Below are 18,944 nucleotides of genomic sequence, written 5' to 3'. Positions count from 1 at the left end.
GAGCAGCAGCGGCGGGCGCGAGGGCTGCCGGGAGTCGTAGTTCGTTCACCATTCAGCGGGCTTGGAGCCGACAGTCCGCGGGAAGTCCCACACGCGTAGACTTTTGGGAGTTGTAGTACTAATCCAATCAGAGTTGGAACCATGGCGGTGACCAAGGAGCTCCTACAAATGGACCTGTACGCGCTATTAGGTATTGAGGAGAAGGCGGAGGACAAAGAGGTGAGAACGGGGGTGAGGAAATTCGATCCTGAGCGACCTGGCGGCCCTCCCAGCCTTGGCGCCTCACCTGAGGCTGGCACCAACATCTTTCCAGGTTCCGCCGGGCCCTGAGTGGGGAACGAGAGGCGGCCCAATGGCCTCAGAAGGGGGATTCCCAGACCTTCCTCAGACCTCAGGGGTCTGAGGGCCTCAGGAAGAAGAGGTGGCACGAGCGAGAGGTTACTCCGCGGGGCACTGTACTGTGCTCTTCGGTGGCCCTTGTGTAGCGGAGGCCGCCGGCTGAGCCTGGGAGGCAACCCGACCCTACTTCTTGCGCCTGCGCAGTGTCAGCCTCTGATGCCCCTTCTGTCTAGACTGCGGCTAAAGGTGCTTCATTCTGTCTCTCTTGCTGGCTGATTTAACTATGTTAAGAGCCTAGGGCGGAAGAAAGGCCAGGTCTCAAGGTTCCTCCATTCCTTTTTCATACCTTCAGTGGCAGTGTGACCTATGACTTTGCCATCTCTGTTTTCTTTTACACCCCAGCCCATTGACTCTTTTCTAGTAGCAGATGCTCAGGTGTTGCCCTCTCAACATGTGCTAGTGGCCAGAAGCAGGAGGATCAGAAGGGTAGGCAGATGACCTGGAATTGGAGTTTCACAGGAAACTCCAGGTTGATAAATGTGCCAGGGAGTGGTACACTGATCAAGCTGTAACTAAGATCTCTGTTACTTCCCCCAGGATTATGGTGGTGGCTGTAGCAGTGTAGGAAGTGGAGGCAGATAAGTTATCAAATGAAAATTAGTGCCTACAGATGCCCCTGTACTTCCAGGCTGCTCTGCTTATTGTCTGAGTGAGCTTGTGGAAAGAGGAAACTCTGGGACAGAAAAGCAGGGAGACCACAGGGCCCTTGAGGAGTGATACAGTCAGTCAGTACAGAACTGGTCCCAGGTGGCTCAGGGGTAAAGAATTCAGCTGCTAATGCAGAAGATGCAGGAGATGCGGGTTGGATATTTTGGTTGGGAATATCCCCTGGAGGAGGAAATGGTAACCCACTTCAATATTCTTGCCTGGAGAATCTCACGGACAGAGGAGCCTAGTGGACTACAGTCCATAATGTCGAAAAGAGTCAGAAACGACTCAGCACAGCACAGCACCACCTATATAATATCATGTGCTGGACACTATTTTAAGTATTCTATATTTATAAATTGTTTAATTAGTACTTCATTATTAGTGGACATTTCACACTGGATCTAGCCAATGTGTTGGAACCTTGACATTGAGAACTCCTGAGGAAGGCAGTTATGAGCCACTGATGTATATATTAATCAGAAAAGTGACATAATCGGATTTTAAGGAAAATATTCAAAGTCAGTTTGCAGAAAGGACACAGTACGCGATGGGTAGAGGAGCTGCCACCGGGGGATCAGGTGAGGCTGTTGTCTAGTCAAGAGGCTGGGGTCTAAGCAGGGCAATGAGGTTGGTATTCAGTTTTCACTCAGGTGAAGTAAGGGGTAGGTGAGAAGACTGCATTGGCTGTACTGAATCTTAGTTGCAGCACATAGGATCTTCATTGCATTGTGTGGGATCTTTTACTGTGGTGCACGGACTCTAGTTGCAGCATGCAGGGTGCGGGCACATGGGTTCAGTCGTTACGGCATGTAGGCTTAGTTCTCCGTGGCATGTGGGATCTTAGTTTCCTGACTAGGCATCAAATCTCTGTGCCCTGCAGTGGAAGCGCAGAGTCTTAACCACTGGACTGCCAGGAAAGTCCTTCCATCTGTGTTTTAGAAGAGGGTAGAAACTTTTTCCCCCAAACACCATTTGATTCCACAAACTTTTATTAAATGTCTACAAGTGAAGAGAGCAGTCCCTGGAGGGTTACCTCATCATGTCTGTTTCCAGGCTCTCTGTCTCTTGCTTTTGTAGTTCATTGTTTAGAAATGCAGAAGTCAAAAGTTGATAATTCTAGAAGGTGATGCTTTCTAATCAGATGGCGGTTTCCTACAGAGTGTAACTTGTGTAGAAAATGACAGCATTTATAACTAATCTTAACAAGTGAGGCCAAGAATTGTTGCTTGTTACATCCCTGTATTGAGAATGGATGGAAATCATAATACAGCATTGAGGTGTATTGGGATTGTAAATGTGCCTTTATAATCATCTTTGTACTAATCACCACAGGCAGTTAAGAAAGAGAACTTTGGAGTCAGACTGTATGCATATTGGTTCCAATACTTACTTAGTTCATGACCTTGAACAAACATTTAACTTCTGTGTGCCTTGGCTTCCCCATCTGCAAAATGGGAATGATGGCAGTCCCTCCTCACCTGCCTTGTTGTCTGGCTTAGTCCAGGCAAAGCACGTAGAAGGCACTTAGCACAGACTCGCTGCAAGTTCATTCATGCTGTTATCATTGTAGCTTCACCTTCCTACACTGTAAGCTCTAACGTCCAGTGCAGTCTCCCACAGCTCATGTCTAAGGTTGCCCTTCACGCCTCACCCCTTCTCATTTGTTAGAGTCCCTCATTCACTTCACACTACACCAGTGATTCTCAGCCAAGGCAGTGGTCAGAGTAGAAGGGAGGTGAGGCATCAGGGAGGTAGAACAAGATTGAGGATCAGCAGAGTTCACAAATGTTTGGGCATGGTGGGACTTCAGAGCTGAAGAAGATACCGCTTCTGTTTTCTGACAGCTCACACAATATAGTAAACAGTGAATTCTGAGGTAGAGTGAAAGAGGTTGAATAAAAGCATGTAAGGAAGGCTTCCCTGATGGCTCAGTGGTAAAGAATCTGCCTGCGAATGCAGGAGACAGGGTTGTGATCCCTAGTCCGGGAAGATCCCACGTGCTGTGGAGCAACCAAGCCCATGCACCACAACTACTGAGCCTGTGCTCTAGAGCCCAGGAATCAAAGCTACTGAAGCCTGCCTGCCCTAGAGCCCATGTTCTGCAACAAGAGAGGCTACCGCAATGAGAAGCCTGCACGCCGCAACTAGAGAAAAGCCTGTGCAGCACTGAAGACCCAGAGCAGCCAAAAATAAACAAAAAATTTTTTAAAAGCCTATATGGAAAATGCTGTCAGAATAAAGAGGAAGGCATGATTCATGTGATTGGTAGGATCAATGAAGACTTCCCCTGAGGAGGTATCTTTATGCAAGACCTTGAGGGGAGAAAGGAATATTTTGCAGCAGGGTTAAAGAAGATCATCATGGTCATTTACTGTCTTCATTTTATAGACAGGAGGATGGAGGCTCAGGGAGGTTATGGAACTTGCTGAGATCACCCAGTGAGTGAGTGTTGGGCCATATTGGAGCCCTAATTTAGTGTTCCTACCACTGCCCTGCACAAATCCGTGGAAGCTGACATGTGAATTTCTGTCCTGTTTATAGCAGCCTTGCTTTTCATTTGAAGCCCTTTGCAGGGTACGTAACTCACTGTATCTTGCCAGGTATTACTTGGTAAAGCTAGGTGCTTGAAAATGCGTTTTGATCAACCCTTTGAAGACTCAACTTTTAAATGTATTTACCAGGAAAACTACCATGGAAACTTACTATTGACCTTTTCAGGTTATATTTTATTATTGCTTTAAGGAAAAGGCGATTTTACCTGTTTGTTAGCTAATACTTGTATTTAAATCACTTGTTTCAGTTATACCCTAGAATGTGATCACTGACATCCATTGTTTCTTACCGATATAAGAAAAGTAAGACAGAGAAGGACTTGAAGGAATGGTATGAGGTTAAAGTGCTTGGCATGACAAAGATTGGGGCATTGCCTAGGATTTGTTGAGGATGTGGCGGGAGATGAATCTGAAAAATGTGGTATCTCTGGGCCTCTAGGCCCTGGGGTGGCTATACTTGATTCTGTGGGGGTCTGGGGGCCATTTCTGGATTTGAGGTGTGTGGGACTCAGTCCACTGCCTCCAAATGGCTGCCTTGCCTCCAGCCTCTTGCCTCCAGACCAGGCCCTGAGGCGCTAAGGTTGGGCACTGAGCCTGGTTTCACTTGTCATTCATTCATTCACTGAGGGCCTGACCGGCACTTGGTGGGACCAGGAGCCCAACCTCCAAGTCTTCTTGATATTTCTCTGATAAACTCATTCCTGGGTTTGGCTGTCTGGCTGAAGCTCTGAAGTTTTGAAGTTACTTGGCTACCTGTTAAGTCAGAAGGAATGATTCATTTGTGTTTGTAAGCTATTCATTAGTGTTCAAGATAATACCTCACGTTTATATGACACTAAAGTGCTTTCACATAAATTATCTCATTTGATGTGATCTTCAAAATAAGCCTGTGAGGTATGCAAGGACTATTAGCTCCAATTTATAGATGAGAAGACTGAGACCTGCAGAGTTTAATTGATTTGGCCAGCATAAGGTGGCTAGTAAATGCAGAGCACCTGCCCAAACCTGCATTTTATATGCCTCTTTCAGAGTTGTTTTCCATGACCCACAACTTAGGAGCAATTAGGGCAACAAGAGATGGCTCCAGAAAGCCTCTCGCTCCCATCCTTGACACAGATAGAGATTTGACTCTGAGTAAAGCTGCCCGACCTGGGTTAACTTGAAGGATATTAAGCCAACCTGGACAACTTGAGGACGTGTATTAAAATTTGTGTTAAAACTACCATAGTGGAGTTTTCATCTTAGTGAAGGTAGAATTCAAAATATTCTCTATTTGCATAACTGCTTTCCCTATTTTTGCTGCTTCTGAATACTTTTATTTGGTTATTATTGTTTTTCTTTAAGTCAACTCTCTTCTTTTTACTAATATAATTTTGTTTATGAAGGAAACCAGTGCATTAAGGGGAAAAAAGAATGAGATGTAGGAAGTACCAGGGCCAAGAGAGAAAGAATTCTGTGCCCAGGCAGAGAGAATGACTTTGGGGGTAGGGACCGAGGACGTTAGGGGTTGAGAGTGATAGCAGGCCATGGGGGTGAGGTGAGGAGCCGCCGGACCCAGGGTATCTGTCAGATCTGAGGGGTGGGAATCTCCAACCTGAGAGAAGAAGGCAGGTGAGGATTTGAGAGTCTGGGCATGATGTAAGCCTGCTTAGGGTAAGGGTGGGAGGGAGAGGCAGGCCTGAGAGATGAGGGCATCTGAGGAGGTGGAGGTGGAAAAGGAGACTGGCCTCCAGATGTAGACCAGTCTGGTTTGGGGACGTGGGCTGAGAAGGAGGGCAGGGCCGGGGTTGAGGCCCAGGAATGGATACTGGGAGCACCAAAGGGAGAGCCTGAGGGGAGGGAGGACCAGAGGAGTGACCTCAGGGATGGGCTGGGGACCTGGATCCTTTAAGGCACATAGGGGCAACATATGGACAGAAGCAGCCCAGGCCCTGTGCATGGTCTTGGTTGGTTCAGGCTGCACAGGTCACTGTCCTGAGTCTGGACCATGGACCATGGTTAGCAGACCGAGAGATGTTGGCGTGAGGTCCAGGTGCCCCCAGAATCATCTCACAGTACTACTGGCAGGCCTACATTTGGAAATGCTGAGCTGAGAGCACTGGTCTGGGCAGTGGCTGGCACCCTCTTTGCTCAGAGCCTTAGGAGCAGTCCCGTTTCCACAGAAATTTAGAAATTTCTCCGTAGTGCTGTTGCAGTGTAGACCATAGGCTGTAAGAAATGAAAGTGACCAATCTTTTAGGCAGAGGGGACTTCCAGGTAAGTGCCTAGAGCTCTGTGGTTTACTTCCTGCTTATGACATCAGGCGGTCACATAACCTTTGGGGTTGTGACTAGTGCAGGGTTGATGAGATGTCTGCCTCCCCCAGGCTTGGCAAGAAAATACTGCCCAGGCTGAGATTACTAACTCTTCCTCCTTCTGGCACTGGGCCTGTAATGACTTCTCGATGATTCGCCAGCATGATTTGTTCATTCAGTATCTGTTGTCACATGGAGTGGCCTCCCTGTGTGTCCTCTGTATCTGAGTCTACCCTGTGGACTTACTTGTACTATTAATACTTACTTGGCTCCAAGTTTTATTATATGGAAGGATAACAGCCTTCTAAAAAATAATGATCTCTTCTTTGTAGGGCACCTTTCTTTTAAGTTAATGATGGCTATTTTACATTTATTGGGCCCCTTAGCGCCTGGCTTTTTTGTCTAAGTTGGGAATTCATTCCTTTCAAGAGGTGAAACTGGAGGCAGGTGGATTGTCAGAGGCCCTCCTGTGTGCCTGGCACCAAGCCCAGTGGAGACGGCGGGAGACCCAGCTCCAAGCTCCTTTCCCTGCTCTGGGCTTAGGTTGCTGCAAGTGGCCAATCCAGTTATGGAGCCTCCAGGAAGGGCTGGGCTAATGCATAACTCATTCTTCCCCTCTGTGATGCAGGGGGATAACATTTAGTTCCCACTATGGTTCTTTTATAGTCTGTTGTAGTGATTTCTCCTTAAGAGGAAGTGTTAGCAGGTAGAAGGAGAAATTATGAAATAGTGTGGGAGGATCTCCAAGGCTTGGAACAGCACCCACTTCCTTCTGCTCTTCAATAGGCCAGAAGCAATTGACATAGTTGAGTTTTCCTAATTGTGTTTGGTTGAGAACAAATGGATGTTTGCCCCTTTCATTCAAAAGGTATTTATTGTGTGCCTACTGAGTGCCAGGCACTGCCCAGTGCACTGTTCTGGGCCCTAGGGATAAGCAAAATTCCCTGTCCCCTAAAGCGCATTCCCTTTATTTCTAAGAACCCCCATAATTCCCTATACCTGTGTGCTCTCATTTGAAGTACAATCATAACCGGTGTGTCTGTTTTTCCAGGCCATACCAAAAAAGAAACAGCAGATTTATAAGCACTTCCAAAGATATGCTGGTATCTGGCACAGTCTAGTAGGGAAGAGATATTTCTATAAAAGAGTAGAATTTGAGGGACTTCCATGTTGGTCCAGAGGCTATGACTCTCTGCTCCTAATGCAGGGGGCCCTTGTTTCATCCCTGGTCAGGGAACTAGATCCTGTATGCCACAACTAAGACCCAGCTCAGTCAAATATACTTTTTTTAAAAGTAGAATTTAAGATCATCACCACCTGAGGAAGCATAGGAAAAGCCTGACTCTGCCCTCAGTAACATCTGAACATTTTGTACTGTTCAGTAGTTTATGTTCTGAGTGATGATTCTGCGTGACAGAAGACTGATCAAACTCAAGTAGTGTCCTAGGATGGAGAAGGGAAGGGAGTAATCTGTGGTATTTTTGAAAGGCATCAAGAGAAAAGACCACACTTTTGCAAATTGGAGTTTAAAGTCCTCATAAAGTTTAGGTTCAAAAAAAAAAAAAGTTTAGGTTCATCTGAGATCTCTGTCATTCCGGGACTGGGTCTTGGAGACAGCCTGGTTCTTGGAAAAATCATGGTCTGGGCAGGGGCTTTGGGTGAGAAGCCCCTCAATTGTCACCTAGGTCCTTTCTGTGAAGTCTCAGGAAATGTAGACAACTATTTCCAAGTGCTAGGGAGATCTGAGTTTTTAGGAGAAAACTATAGGTAAAGAAGGAAAACTGCAAGTGTTGAGATAATTCAGTAGCTTTTGGCAACTTTCAGTGGCTGCTTCAACCCTCCCTGGGTGTCCAAGCACCTGCAGACTCCGTTTCATAAAGGAGCTGCCAACCCTGGGATTAAATAGTCCTGTCTCTCTCACATAATAACACAGAAGTCGTTCTGTTTCTTTATTCTTCTGAAAGTTCCTCTTCCTTCTCAACTTATCATGATTAAGAAAAATAGTATTGCATCTTTTTTGCCCTCTTGAGCTGCTAGTAAGGTGGAATTATTTCATAATAAACAGTATTGACACAGAAGCTTTTCAGAGACCTGTTGTAGGAGAGTTGTGTTTATGAGATGAGAAATTTTTCAGGTACTACTCACTCCAGGAGGGCTAGGCGGAGCTGGGAGTCCTGTTAGTAGCACAAAATACCAAACTGCAGGCCAGCTGATTCAAAGTCAGAACTGGCCTTCCAGGCTAAAACCCAGCAATGGGCCTTGCCCAGGGCAAGCTTAGCAGCTAAAGACTGTAATAACTAGTTAATCAGGACAGACACACTTGACCCGCATTCTTAGGCCAGCTGGGTTTTTGTTCATGGCCACTCTGGAGGATCTCAGGCTACCTATACTTTGAATGAGGGTAGTTCAGAGCCCTTGGGGGCTGACCAAGGATAGAATTTGAGAACTGCCCCCAGCATTCCTGAAACCAGCCTTGTACACCTTGAGAATTCATACTGGATTGACCTGGGTCCTTTCCTGAAGCTTCTGAAGTCAGGTTGGCATCATCCTGGGCTGGTGTCACAATTTACCTCCCTCCTAGGAGTGGATAAACAAGAGGTTTGGACCTTACATTGAGTACCTGATTTTGTTAGGTACTTCACATGGATTATTTTCTTTAATCTTCACAATGGCTCTATGTGTAGGGGATACTTCCCACACTTTGTAGTTGAAGAACCTAAGGCTGAGTGAGATTTGGTAATTTGCCCCAGATTGTGCTAATAGCATGCGGAAGATTCAAAATTTTAAAACATCATCTGTTAGACTCCAGAACCTTCTTTCTTTCAGTGAACCATGTTGCTTTCTAGCTTAGGATAATTGAAAGAAGCTAAACATCCCTGGTTTTTTGCTTTTTGTGTTTTTCTAAATATATAATTAACATGTAACATTATATTAGTTCAGGTGTACAGCATAATGATTTGATATATTTGAGATATATATTGTGAAATAATCACCAAAATAAGTCTAATTAAATTACATCCATCACTGTACATAGTTATAATTTTTTTTCCTTGTGATAAGAATTTTAAGATCTACTCTCTTAATAACTTTCAAATATATAGCATGGGGCTTCCCTGGTGGCTCAACAGTGAAGAATCCACCTGCCAAAGCAAGAGACTTGGGTTCTATCCCTGGGTCAGGAAGATTCCCTGGAGAAGGAAATGGCAACCCATTCTAGTATTCTTGCCTGGGAAATCCCATGGACAGAGGAGCCTGGTGGGCTACAATCCAAGCAGGTGCAAAGAGTAGGAAACAGCTTAGCAAGTAAACAACAACAACTAACTATAGTTGCCATGCTATACATTTTATCCCCATGGCTATTTGTTTTATAACTGGAAATTTATACCTTTTAATCCCCTTCACCCATTTCGCTACCCCATTCTGCCAACTGCCTGCTCTGGGGCAATCTGTTCTCTATGAGTTGTTTCTTGTTTGTTTTTTAGATTCCACAGGTATATGAGATTATATGGTATTTTTCTCTGACTCATTGACACTCAGCATAATGCCATCAAAGTCCATCCATATTGTCACTGATGGCAAGATTTCCATTTTTATAGCTGAGTAATATTTCATTGAGTATATCTATCTGAGTGTGTGTGTGTGTGTGTGTGTGTGTGTGTATGTGTATGTATAATCTCCATGAAATTAAAAGACGCTTACTCCTTGGAAGGAAAGTTATGACCAACCTAGACAGCATATTAAAAAGCAGAGACATTACTTTGTCAACAAAGGTCCGTCTAGTCAAGGCTATGGTTTTTCCAGTAGTCATGTGTGGATGCAAGAGTTGGACTGTGAAGAAAGCTGAGTGCTGAAGAATTGATGCTTTTGACCTGTGGTGTTGGAGAAGACTCTTGAGAGTCCTTTGGACTGCAAGGAGATCCGACCAGTCCATCCTAAAGGAGATCAGTTCTGGGTGTTCATTGGAAGGACTGATGTTGAGGCTGAAACTCCAATACTTTGGCCACCTGATGTGAAGAGTTGACTCATTGGAAAAGACCCTGATGCTGGGAAAGATTGAGGGCAGGAGGAGAAGGGGATGACAGAGGATGAGATGGTTGGATGGCATCACTGACTCAATGGACATGAGTTTGGGTAAACTCCAGGAGTTGGTGATGGACAGGGAGGCCTGGCGTGCTGCAGTTCATGGGGTCGCAGAGTCGGACACGACTGAGCAACTGAACTGAACTGAACTGAATGTATAATCTCACATTTTCTTTGTCCATTCATCCATCATAAGACACTTAGGTTGCTTTCATGTCTTGGCTACAGTAAATAATGCTTCAGTGAACATGAGGGTGCACTATATTTTCAAGTTAGTGTTTTCATTTCTTTTGGATAAATACTCAGAAGTGGAATTGCTGGATCATTTGATAGTTCTGTTTTTATCTTTTTAATATTTATTTGGGCCACGCCACACAGCCTGTGGGATCTTTGTTCCCCAACCAGGGATCGATCCCTGGCCCTTGACAGTGTGGGGTTCTAACCACTGGACTTCCGGGGAATTCCTGGTAGTTCTATTTTGAATTTTTTGAGGAATCTCTATACAGTTTTTTGTAGTGGCTGCACCAGTAGAGAAGGAAATGGCAACTTACTCCAGTGTTCTTGCCTGGAGAATCCCAGGGACAGGAGAGCCTGGTGGGCTGCCGTCTATGGGGTCGCACAGAGTCGGACACGACTGAAGCAACTTAGCAGCAGCAGCAGTAGTATAACTGGGATCACTTTCTCCACATCCTCACATTCTGTTTTTTGACAATAGCTATACTAACACGTGTAAGGTATTAATAGTATCTTATTGTAGTTTTGATTTGCATTTGCCTGATGGTTAGATGTTGAACATCTTTTCATGTACCCATTGGCCATCTGTATATCTTCCTTGGAAAAAATGTCTATTCAGATCTTCTGCCTATCTGTTAATGACATTGGTTTTTTTGTTGTTTATTTTGGGTCTTTTTATTAACCCCTTATCAGATATATGATTTGCAAATATTTTCTCTGATTCCATAGTTTGCCTTTTTATTTTGTTGATTTGCTGAAGCTTTTTAGTTTGATGTAGTCCCATTTGTTTAGTTTTTGCTTTTGTTTGTTGCTTTTGCTTTTGCTCTCAAATCCAGAAAAAACAAGAAATCATTGTCAGGACTAGTGTTAAGGAGCCTAATTTCCATGTATTCTGCTTGAAGTTTTATGATTTCATGTCTTACGTTCAAGTCTTTAATCCACTTCGAGTTATTTTTGTGTATGTGTAAGATAGTGATCCAGTTTAATTCTTTTGCATGTGACTACCTAGTTTCCCTAACAGTATTTTTTATTTTTTAAAATTTTATTGAAGAAAAATTTTATTGGCACATAGTTGATTTAAATGTTGTGTTAGTTTCCGGTGGAGAGCAAAGTGATTCAATTTTCCGTATACATATATTTCTCTTTTTCAGATTCTTCACCCATGTAGGTTATTATAGGATAAGTTCCCTGTGCTCTATAGTAGCTCCTTGTTGGTTTTTTTATGTACAGTAGTGTGTGTATGTGAATCCCAAGCTCCTAGGTTATTCCTCCCCACTCCAAAACTATTTATTAAGGAGACTGTTCTTTCCCCATAGCATAGTCTTGGCTCCTGTGTTGTAAACTAATTGACTGTATACGTGTTGGTTTATTTCTCAGCTGTCTGTTCTGTTCCATTAATGGAGATGTCTGTTTTTATGCCAGTACCATACAGTTTTGATTACTATAGCTTTGTAATATAGTTTGAAATCAGGACGTATGATGCTTCTAGCTTTGTTCTTCTTTCTCAAGATTGCTTTGCCTATTTGGGGTGTTCTGTGGCTCCATAAACATTTTAGGATTTTTAAAAATTTTTTAGTGAAAATGCTCTTGGAATTTTGATATGGATTGCATTGAATCCACAGATTGCTTAGGGTAGTAAAGACATTTTAGTAGTATTAATTCTTTGAAACCATGAGCTTGGAATATCTTTCCTCTTACTTGGTCTTCTTCAACTTCTTTAATCGGTATCTTATAGTTTTGGTGTACAGGTTTTTCACCTTCTTGGCTAAATTTATTTCTAGTTATTTTATTCTTTTTGATGAAATTGTAAATGGAATTGTTTTCTTAATTTCTCTTTTCTGATAGTTCATTGTTAGAGTATAGAAATGCAACAGACCTTTGTGTATTGATTTTGTATCCTTCAAACTTTACTGAATTCTTTTATTCTAACAGTTTTTTGGTGAACTCTTTAGGGTTTTCTATATATGGTATGTCATCTGCAAGTAATGACAGTTTTACTTCTTCCTTTTTGATTTGGATACATTTTGTTTCTTTCTTTTTAAAAAAGTTTATTTATTTGACTGTTTTGGGTCTTAGTTGTGGCACGTGGGATCTTTGTTGTGTCATGCTAGGATCCTTTGTGATCTTGAGTGAGTTTAGTAGTTGTGGTGTTGTAGCCACACGTTCCCGAAGAAGGCAATGGCACCCCACTCCAGTACTCTTGCATGGAAAATCCCTTGGATGGAGGAGCCTGGAAGGCTGCAGTCCATGGGGTCGCTGAGGGTCGGACACGACTGAGCGACTTCACTTTCATTTTTCACTTTCATGCATTGGAGAAGGAAATGGCAACCCACTCCAGCGTTCTTGCCTGGAGAATCCCAGGGATGGGGGAGCCTGGTGGGCTGCCGTCTATGGGGTCGCACAGAGTCGGACACGACTGAAGTGACTTAGCAGCAGCCACACGTTCCGGGAAACAAACTCACTCAGAAGGACAGTGCAGATAGTGGAGTGCAGTTTATTACACCGGTGGGCCCAAGGCAGAGTCTCCTCTTAGCCAAGGACTCCGACCAGCATTTGTAAAAATCTTTTATACCCCATGTGTACGTGTCTGAACCCTTCCACTCCAAATTCCTTGAGACTTACATAAACCAAGGAAAATACAATCCCAATAACCCCATCATTCACGCGCTATGTGCTCATGTGCTCAAACAGTCAAACAATTAGCCAATAATCAATAAACCCGAGGTTACACTCCGATAGATACAGAAAAATTTATGGCCTGTCTGGAGGAAGGGGTGATTAGTGTATGTTTCTTTTAGGCAATGAGTAACCTAGATACGATCTTCAAGGTTCCCCTGTCTGGAGGGGGTCTTATCCTTCTGTTGCTGTTTTCATAGGCACTAAACATAGTTCATCACTGCAGATGGTGACTGCAGCCATGAAATTAAAAGACGCTTACTCCTTGGAAGGAAAGTTATGACCAATCTAGATAGCATATTCAAAAGCAGAGACATTACTTTGCCAACAAAGGTCCGTCTAGTCAAGGCTATGGTTTTTCCTGTGGTCATGTATGGATGTGAGAGTTGGACTGTGAAGAAGGCTGAGAGCCGAAGAATTGATGCTTTTGAAGTGTGGTGTTGGAGAAGACTCTTGAGAGTCCCTTGGACTGCAAGGAGACCCAACCAGTCCATTCTGAAGGAGATCAGCCCTGGAATTTCTTTGGAGGGAATGATGCTGAAGCTGAAACTCCAGTACTTTGGCCACCTCATGCGAAGAGTTGACTCATTGGAAAAGACTCTGATGCTGGGAGGGATTGGGGGCAAGAGGAGAAGACGACAGAGGATGAGATGGCTGGATGGCATTACTGACTCGATGGATGTGAGTCTGAGTGAACTCCGGGAGTTGGTGATGGACAGGGAGGCCTGGCATGCTGCGATTCATGGGGTCGAGGAGAGTCGGACACGACTGAGTGACTGAACTGAACTGAACTGAAACAGAGTTCAGAGTCCATTGGAAAGGTGCCCCAGCATGATCAGCATGAACAGGCCTAAGATGGAGTCCAGGCCCTATGAATTCCTTCTTCAGTGGTGCACAGGCTTAGTTGCTCCACAGCATGTGGGATCTTAGTTCCCTGACTAGGGATCAGTCCCATGTCCCTTGCGTTGCAAGGTGGATTCTTACCCACTGGACCACCATGGAAGTCCTGGGTGCCTTTTATTTCTTTACCTTGTCTAATTGCTCTGGCTAATTATGTTTGTTTGTTTGAACAATTTTTTTTTTTTTCTTGATGTGATTACACAGTGAGCTTGTGTAATACAGCTCACTGTGAAAAGTAAATGTCAATTATAATGCTGTCTTTCGGAAATATTTTTATATTTTCATCTAGTGAGTGTCAAGTCCCTTCTTGGCCTTCTCTGACACCACTCTGGCAAAAGGTTTGGGGTGCTTTGTTACAGCTGGTGAGGATGGAAGTCTAGACTCCCAGTTCCTTCTTTGATGGCAGGGGTGATTGGGAGCCACAGTTTTCCCTATGGTATATGGCTAGAATAGAACAGTTATTGTCTGAAATAATGATTGCATAGTTTTTCATTGAATGGATTTTCAGTATCATAATGATTGCTTCATTATGTCACAGTTTTCTCATTTGTAAAATGAGGATAGTAATTTCTACCTCATAGGGAGGTGTTAAGAGTTATGTAAGTTACTGGGACTTCGTGGTGATCCAGTGGCTAAGACTCTGTGTTCCCAATGCAGGGGCCCCAGGTTTGATCCCTGGTCAGGGAACTGGATCTCTCACGCCACAGCTAAAGTTTGCTTGCCCCAACTAAGAGTTCACATGCCACAACCAAGAGATCCCATATGCTGCAACTAAGACCCGACAAAGCTAAATAAATAAAATAGATTTTTTTTTTAAAGGAGAGAAATCCTATTTTAAAATAATAGAGTTAAGTAAGTTACTGTAGGAGAAGGCAATGGCACCCCACTCCAGTACTCTTGCCTGGAAAATTCCATGGATGGAGGAGCCTGGTAGGCTGCAGTCCATGGGGTCACAAAGAATCGGACACGACTGAATGACTTCGATTTCACTTTTCACTTTCATGTGTTGGAGAAGGAAATGGCAACCCACTCCAGTGTTCTTGCCTGGAGAATCCCAGGGACGGGGAGCCTGGTGGGCTGCCGTCTCTGGGGTCGCACAGAGTCGTACATGACTGAAGCGACTTAGCAGCAGCAAAGAATTATGATGTTGATCTTTCTTTTTCCACATGGTTTATTTTCCATCTGTATGTCTTCTTGGTAAAATATCTGTTTATATCTTTCACCTATTTTTCTTTTCATTAACAAATAAATAGCTCCTTTTTATCCTCAAAAAAAAAAAAAAAGTAAGTTACTGTATATAAAGCATTTCAAAAAGAGCTTGCTACATGATAGGTGCTAGCAACCATCTTGGAATGTAGATTATTTCTGACTTTTTCTTTTATAAATATGCTATAATGAACAGCAATGTTTATAAATACTGTATAAACTTCTAAGTATTTCTTTAGAAAAGGCCTTGCTGGATCAAAGGGTCTGCACTTTTCAAAGCTTCCTGATATATACTGCTAGATTACTTTCCAGAATCATTGTATAAGAAATTCCTTGGCAGTCCAGTGGTAGGGCTCTGCTCTTCTACTGCAGCGGGTAGGGAGCAGGGCTTTGATCTCTAGTCAGGGAACTAAGATCCCGCAAGCCACGGGGTGCAGACAAAAAAAACCCAAACAGACCAGAATCATTGTGTTAATTTACATATTCACCACAAAGCCACCAACATTAAATACCATCCTTTGTTTTCCTTGTTGTCAGCTGAGAGGTGAAAAGGACTTAACTTTTATGTGTAAGGCTGAACATTTTTCGTGTCAGCCGTTTATATTCTATGACTCTCTGTTCGTGTTCTCTGTTTTCTTGTAGTTTGTCTTTTTCTTGTGTTTTTTTTCCTGCATGGCTTCTTTGCATAGTAAAGATGTCATGCACATACTTCTCTCAGTTATCATTTCCTTTGTCCTTTTTTTTTTAAAACTTCTTTTTTATATTTAATTGGAGGATAATTGCTTTACAATGTTATGTTGATTTCTACTGTACATCAGTGTGAATCAGCTATAAGTATATATATAGCCCCTCCCTCTTGGGCCTCCCTCCCACCCCCCTCATCTTTTAATTTTGTCTATGATTTTTTGCTTAAATTAAAAAATTTTCATTGTAAATCCATTCATTTTGTGTACATATACATGTGTGTGCATGTATGTGTGATTCCTTCCCTTGCTTTAATGCTTAGGAATTTCTTCCCCACACTAAAGGTAGATTAATAGTCCCATCATTTTCTTTCTTTAGGTTCTTTTAGTTTCATTTTTTGTATTGAGGTTTTTTTGTTTTTAATCTATCTGGAATTATTTTGGTATATGGCTTGAGATGAAGAACTAACTTTTTTCACTCACTATGTTGGATTTTAATAATACTTTTTACCATACATTGAATTTTTACATTTATTACTGTTTGTTTCTTGGCCATGCTTATATGTTCCATTAATCTTGTCTTTGTGCTTCACGACAAACTTTCATTAGCTCAAAGTGAACTTTGGGGTTCAAATTCTTTGGGCTTGGAGACCCCTAAAGCCTCTTTAGTCATTCATCCTGATTCATTACTTTTGATCTTAGAAGGCTTTCCACATCTGGCCCTGTTCAAGCACTGTGGGGCTTTTCCTTCTGATTGGTCCACTCTCTGTTTTATGAATCACACACACCTTATGAATCATGCTGAGTTTCTTTATTTTCAGAGTCACACCTGAGTTACCTTTAGCGCTGTTTCTCTTCTCAGGCCAGTTTGCATTTCTTTGCCTTTATATGTGCCCTTGCTCCCTAGCATTTCTTCATCCCAAGTTTGTGTTTTTAAAACTTGTTTGTGTGAATTTTATTCTTTTCCTGGTTTTTTTCTGTTACTTTTCTTTGGTCAAAGGTTTTTTTTTTTTTTTTTTTTTAATTAAAATATTCTTTGACAAAAACATTATTTTTACTTCCATGTTTTATTGCAACTGCATCTCTGCTTTTTCATGTCCTTTTCTGTTCTCAGTACCTTTTCCTCATTAAAGGAAAACATATTTCTCCTCTGAGCTGATCTGGGGCTTGAAGGGAAGGAAGTCAGGTTCTTCCACACCCTCTGTCTTGAATGCCCTTTCTGGCTCTGCTTGAAGAACTATTACTCACCTTTCAGATCCAGCTCAGATGTTATCTCCTATGTGAGGCCTTTAAGGCTAAAATTAACTCCTCTCTCTTTTTTTTTTTTCCACTCTAAGGGACCTCACTTACAGGCATCTTACAACTGTAGTATTCATTGTTTTCACAGCCATTTTCCTTGCTAAGCAGTGTCCTTCCTCTTCAGTGTCAGGGAAATTCCCGATTATTCTCTGTATTACCAGCTTCAGCTCAGTCCTTCCGTATCCTCCATGCTCCAGAAGTGGACCCAGGAGGTGGGGTAGATTTGGTGCTGTACCAAGGGGCTCTCAGAGAGCTTCCCTCCTATCTGTAGACATTGCTCTCTAAGAATGAATACCAGCATGACCTTGACTTTCTTACCTCACCTCTCCCCTTACTCATCAGGCCACTGCATGAGACCGGTAATTTTTTCCAGTAGGATTTTGAAATACAGAATGTTCAACTCCTCACACCTTTAAGGGGTGATTTGGAAATGGAGGCCCAGGCTAGGCCTTGAGTGGAAAGGGGTTCAGGATACATCAAGTTGATTGGGGCAGTTGTGTTTGGTTATAGATGTTGAGTGTGTGGGAGGCTGGAGGGGTGGGAGTAAAATGAGGGTCCACCCAGATGGGGAGTGAGGTGACCTTGGTCTAGTTATACTGTTGCTTCAAATGAAATCTGATGAGACTGGTAAAGACATTTGTCGAAGGAACATATTCTGGAAAGAGAATTGATGAGAAAACAGACTAATATATGTAGAGTAATTTCCTATTATTATATAACTAGTTTTTTTGTTTGAACAATTTTCCTGTTTAAGTAAAAAAAAAACAACTTTCTGATATAGAGCATTAAAATGAAATATAAAACAGAAAGCTATTTAATATCATTCCTTTAGAATAAAAAACTATAAAGCATTCTCTAAAGAAAGAAAAGAAAATGAAGAGTGTTCTACCACCTAGCCCCCTCTTGCCTCTTATTTTGCTTTCCTACTATTCCTTCTTACTCCTCCCCTCCCTCTTATTGTCCTTTCTCGCATTTACAAAAAAGAACACGAACACGTAACACTTTAAAAGAGCTCCATGATACAAAAGAAACCATCTTCCACAAAATTCAGCCTTTGTAGGGCAGGACTGCTAATCCTGGTCCTGAGGGCAGTGTTGCAAATTGAGGCAAGAGACACCCTGTTCTCCCTTCCTCTTCCTCTCAGCCAGTTCAGCCACAGCGCCTGGGATCAGAGAGAGGAGAGGTGGGGGCAGAGAGGCAGAAACAAGACCCCAAAGACTTCTGTTTGTTGGAATGATCAGGGGGAAGGACTTGGAAAAGAGGGCTGGGGAAATAGGGAAACAACAGTAGCTTTTTAGTTCTCTCTCTCCTTATATACTTTTGTATTGCTTTACTTATTGAAGAAACAAAAGACGCTTGGTCTTCTACATTGGCAGGAGGATTTTTTTAACTACTGAGCCATGGGGGAAGCCTGCAAATATAAAGAATACATAATAAAGGCTTGGTTTAAAGTAAAAAAGAAATAAGGCCCTAGGCATAAATGGAGAAGGGAAAAGAAAGAGTAAAGGGAGGAATGACAAATAAGTTGCCTCAAGAGTAAAAGATGACATGTCAGATGTAAGACTATGAAACTATCACCTCCTCTTCCCTTATTATTATTTTTTAATGAGGAGAAGAAGGCGACAGGATGAGATGGTTGGATGGCATCATAGAGTCAATGGATATGGGTTTGAGATAGTGAAGGACAGAGAAGCCTGGTGAGCTGCAGTCCATGGGCTGGCAAAGAGTCAGACTCGACTGAGTGACTGAACAACAAATAGTGAAAAAAAAGCTGGGTTTTGTTATTGTTGTCATTACTTATTGTTGGTGAAGACCTAGGTTGGGGTGAGGAAGTGAACATAGGTGGGCAGTTGAGAAGGTTAGGGGGCAGGGAGGGACTTTTACACTTTCTGCCCAAAGCCTGTGCTGGGAGTGGTTCCTGCTTCCTCAGGCTCAGCCAGGAGAGCTGTTAGTAGATGGGCTTGCTTGCC

The 18,944-nt window shown here is 42.9% G+C and overlaps 1 protein-coding gene across 1 annotated transcript in view; it reads left to right on the top strand.

Annotated features, from left to right (window-relative positions):
* The first annotated feature begins 129 nt into the window (after positions 1-129).
* DNAJC17 (DnaJ heat shock protein family (Hsp40) member C17) overlaps positions 130-18,944 on the top strand; it is a 30,651-nt gene continuing 11,836 nt past the window's right edge. The window contains exon 1 of the mRNA NM_001046276.2: positions 130-219. Coding sequence (NP_001039741.1) covers positions 142-219 — 78 coding nt within the window. The 5' untranslated portion in view covers positions 130-141. The remainder of the gene's footprint in view (positions 220-18,944) is intronic.

Source organism: Bos taurus, chromosome 10 (genome assembly GCF_002263795.3).
Source record: "Bos taurus isolate L1 Dominette 01449 registration number 42190680 breed Hereford chromosome 10, ARS-UCD2.0, whole genome shotgun sequence".
NCBI classification, from domain to species: Eukaryota; Metazoa; Chordata; class Mammalia; order Artiodactyla; family Bovidae; genus Bos; species Bos taurus.
The sequence above is the reverse complement of the archived record's forward strand: the minus strand, read 5'-3'. Positions and strand labels throughout refer to the sequence as shown.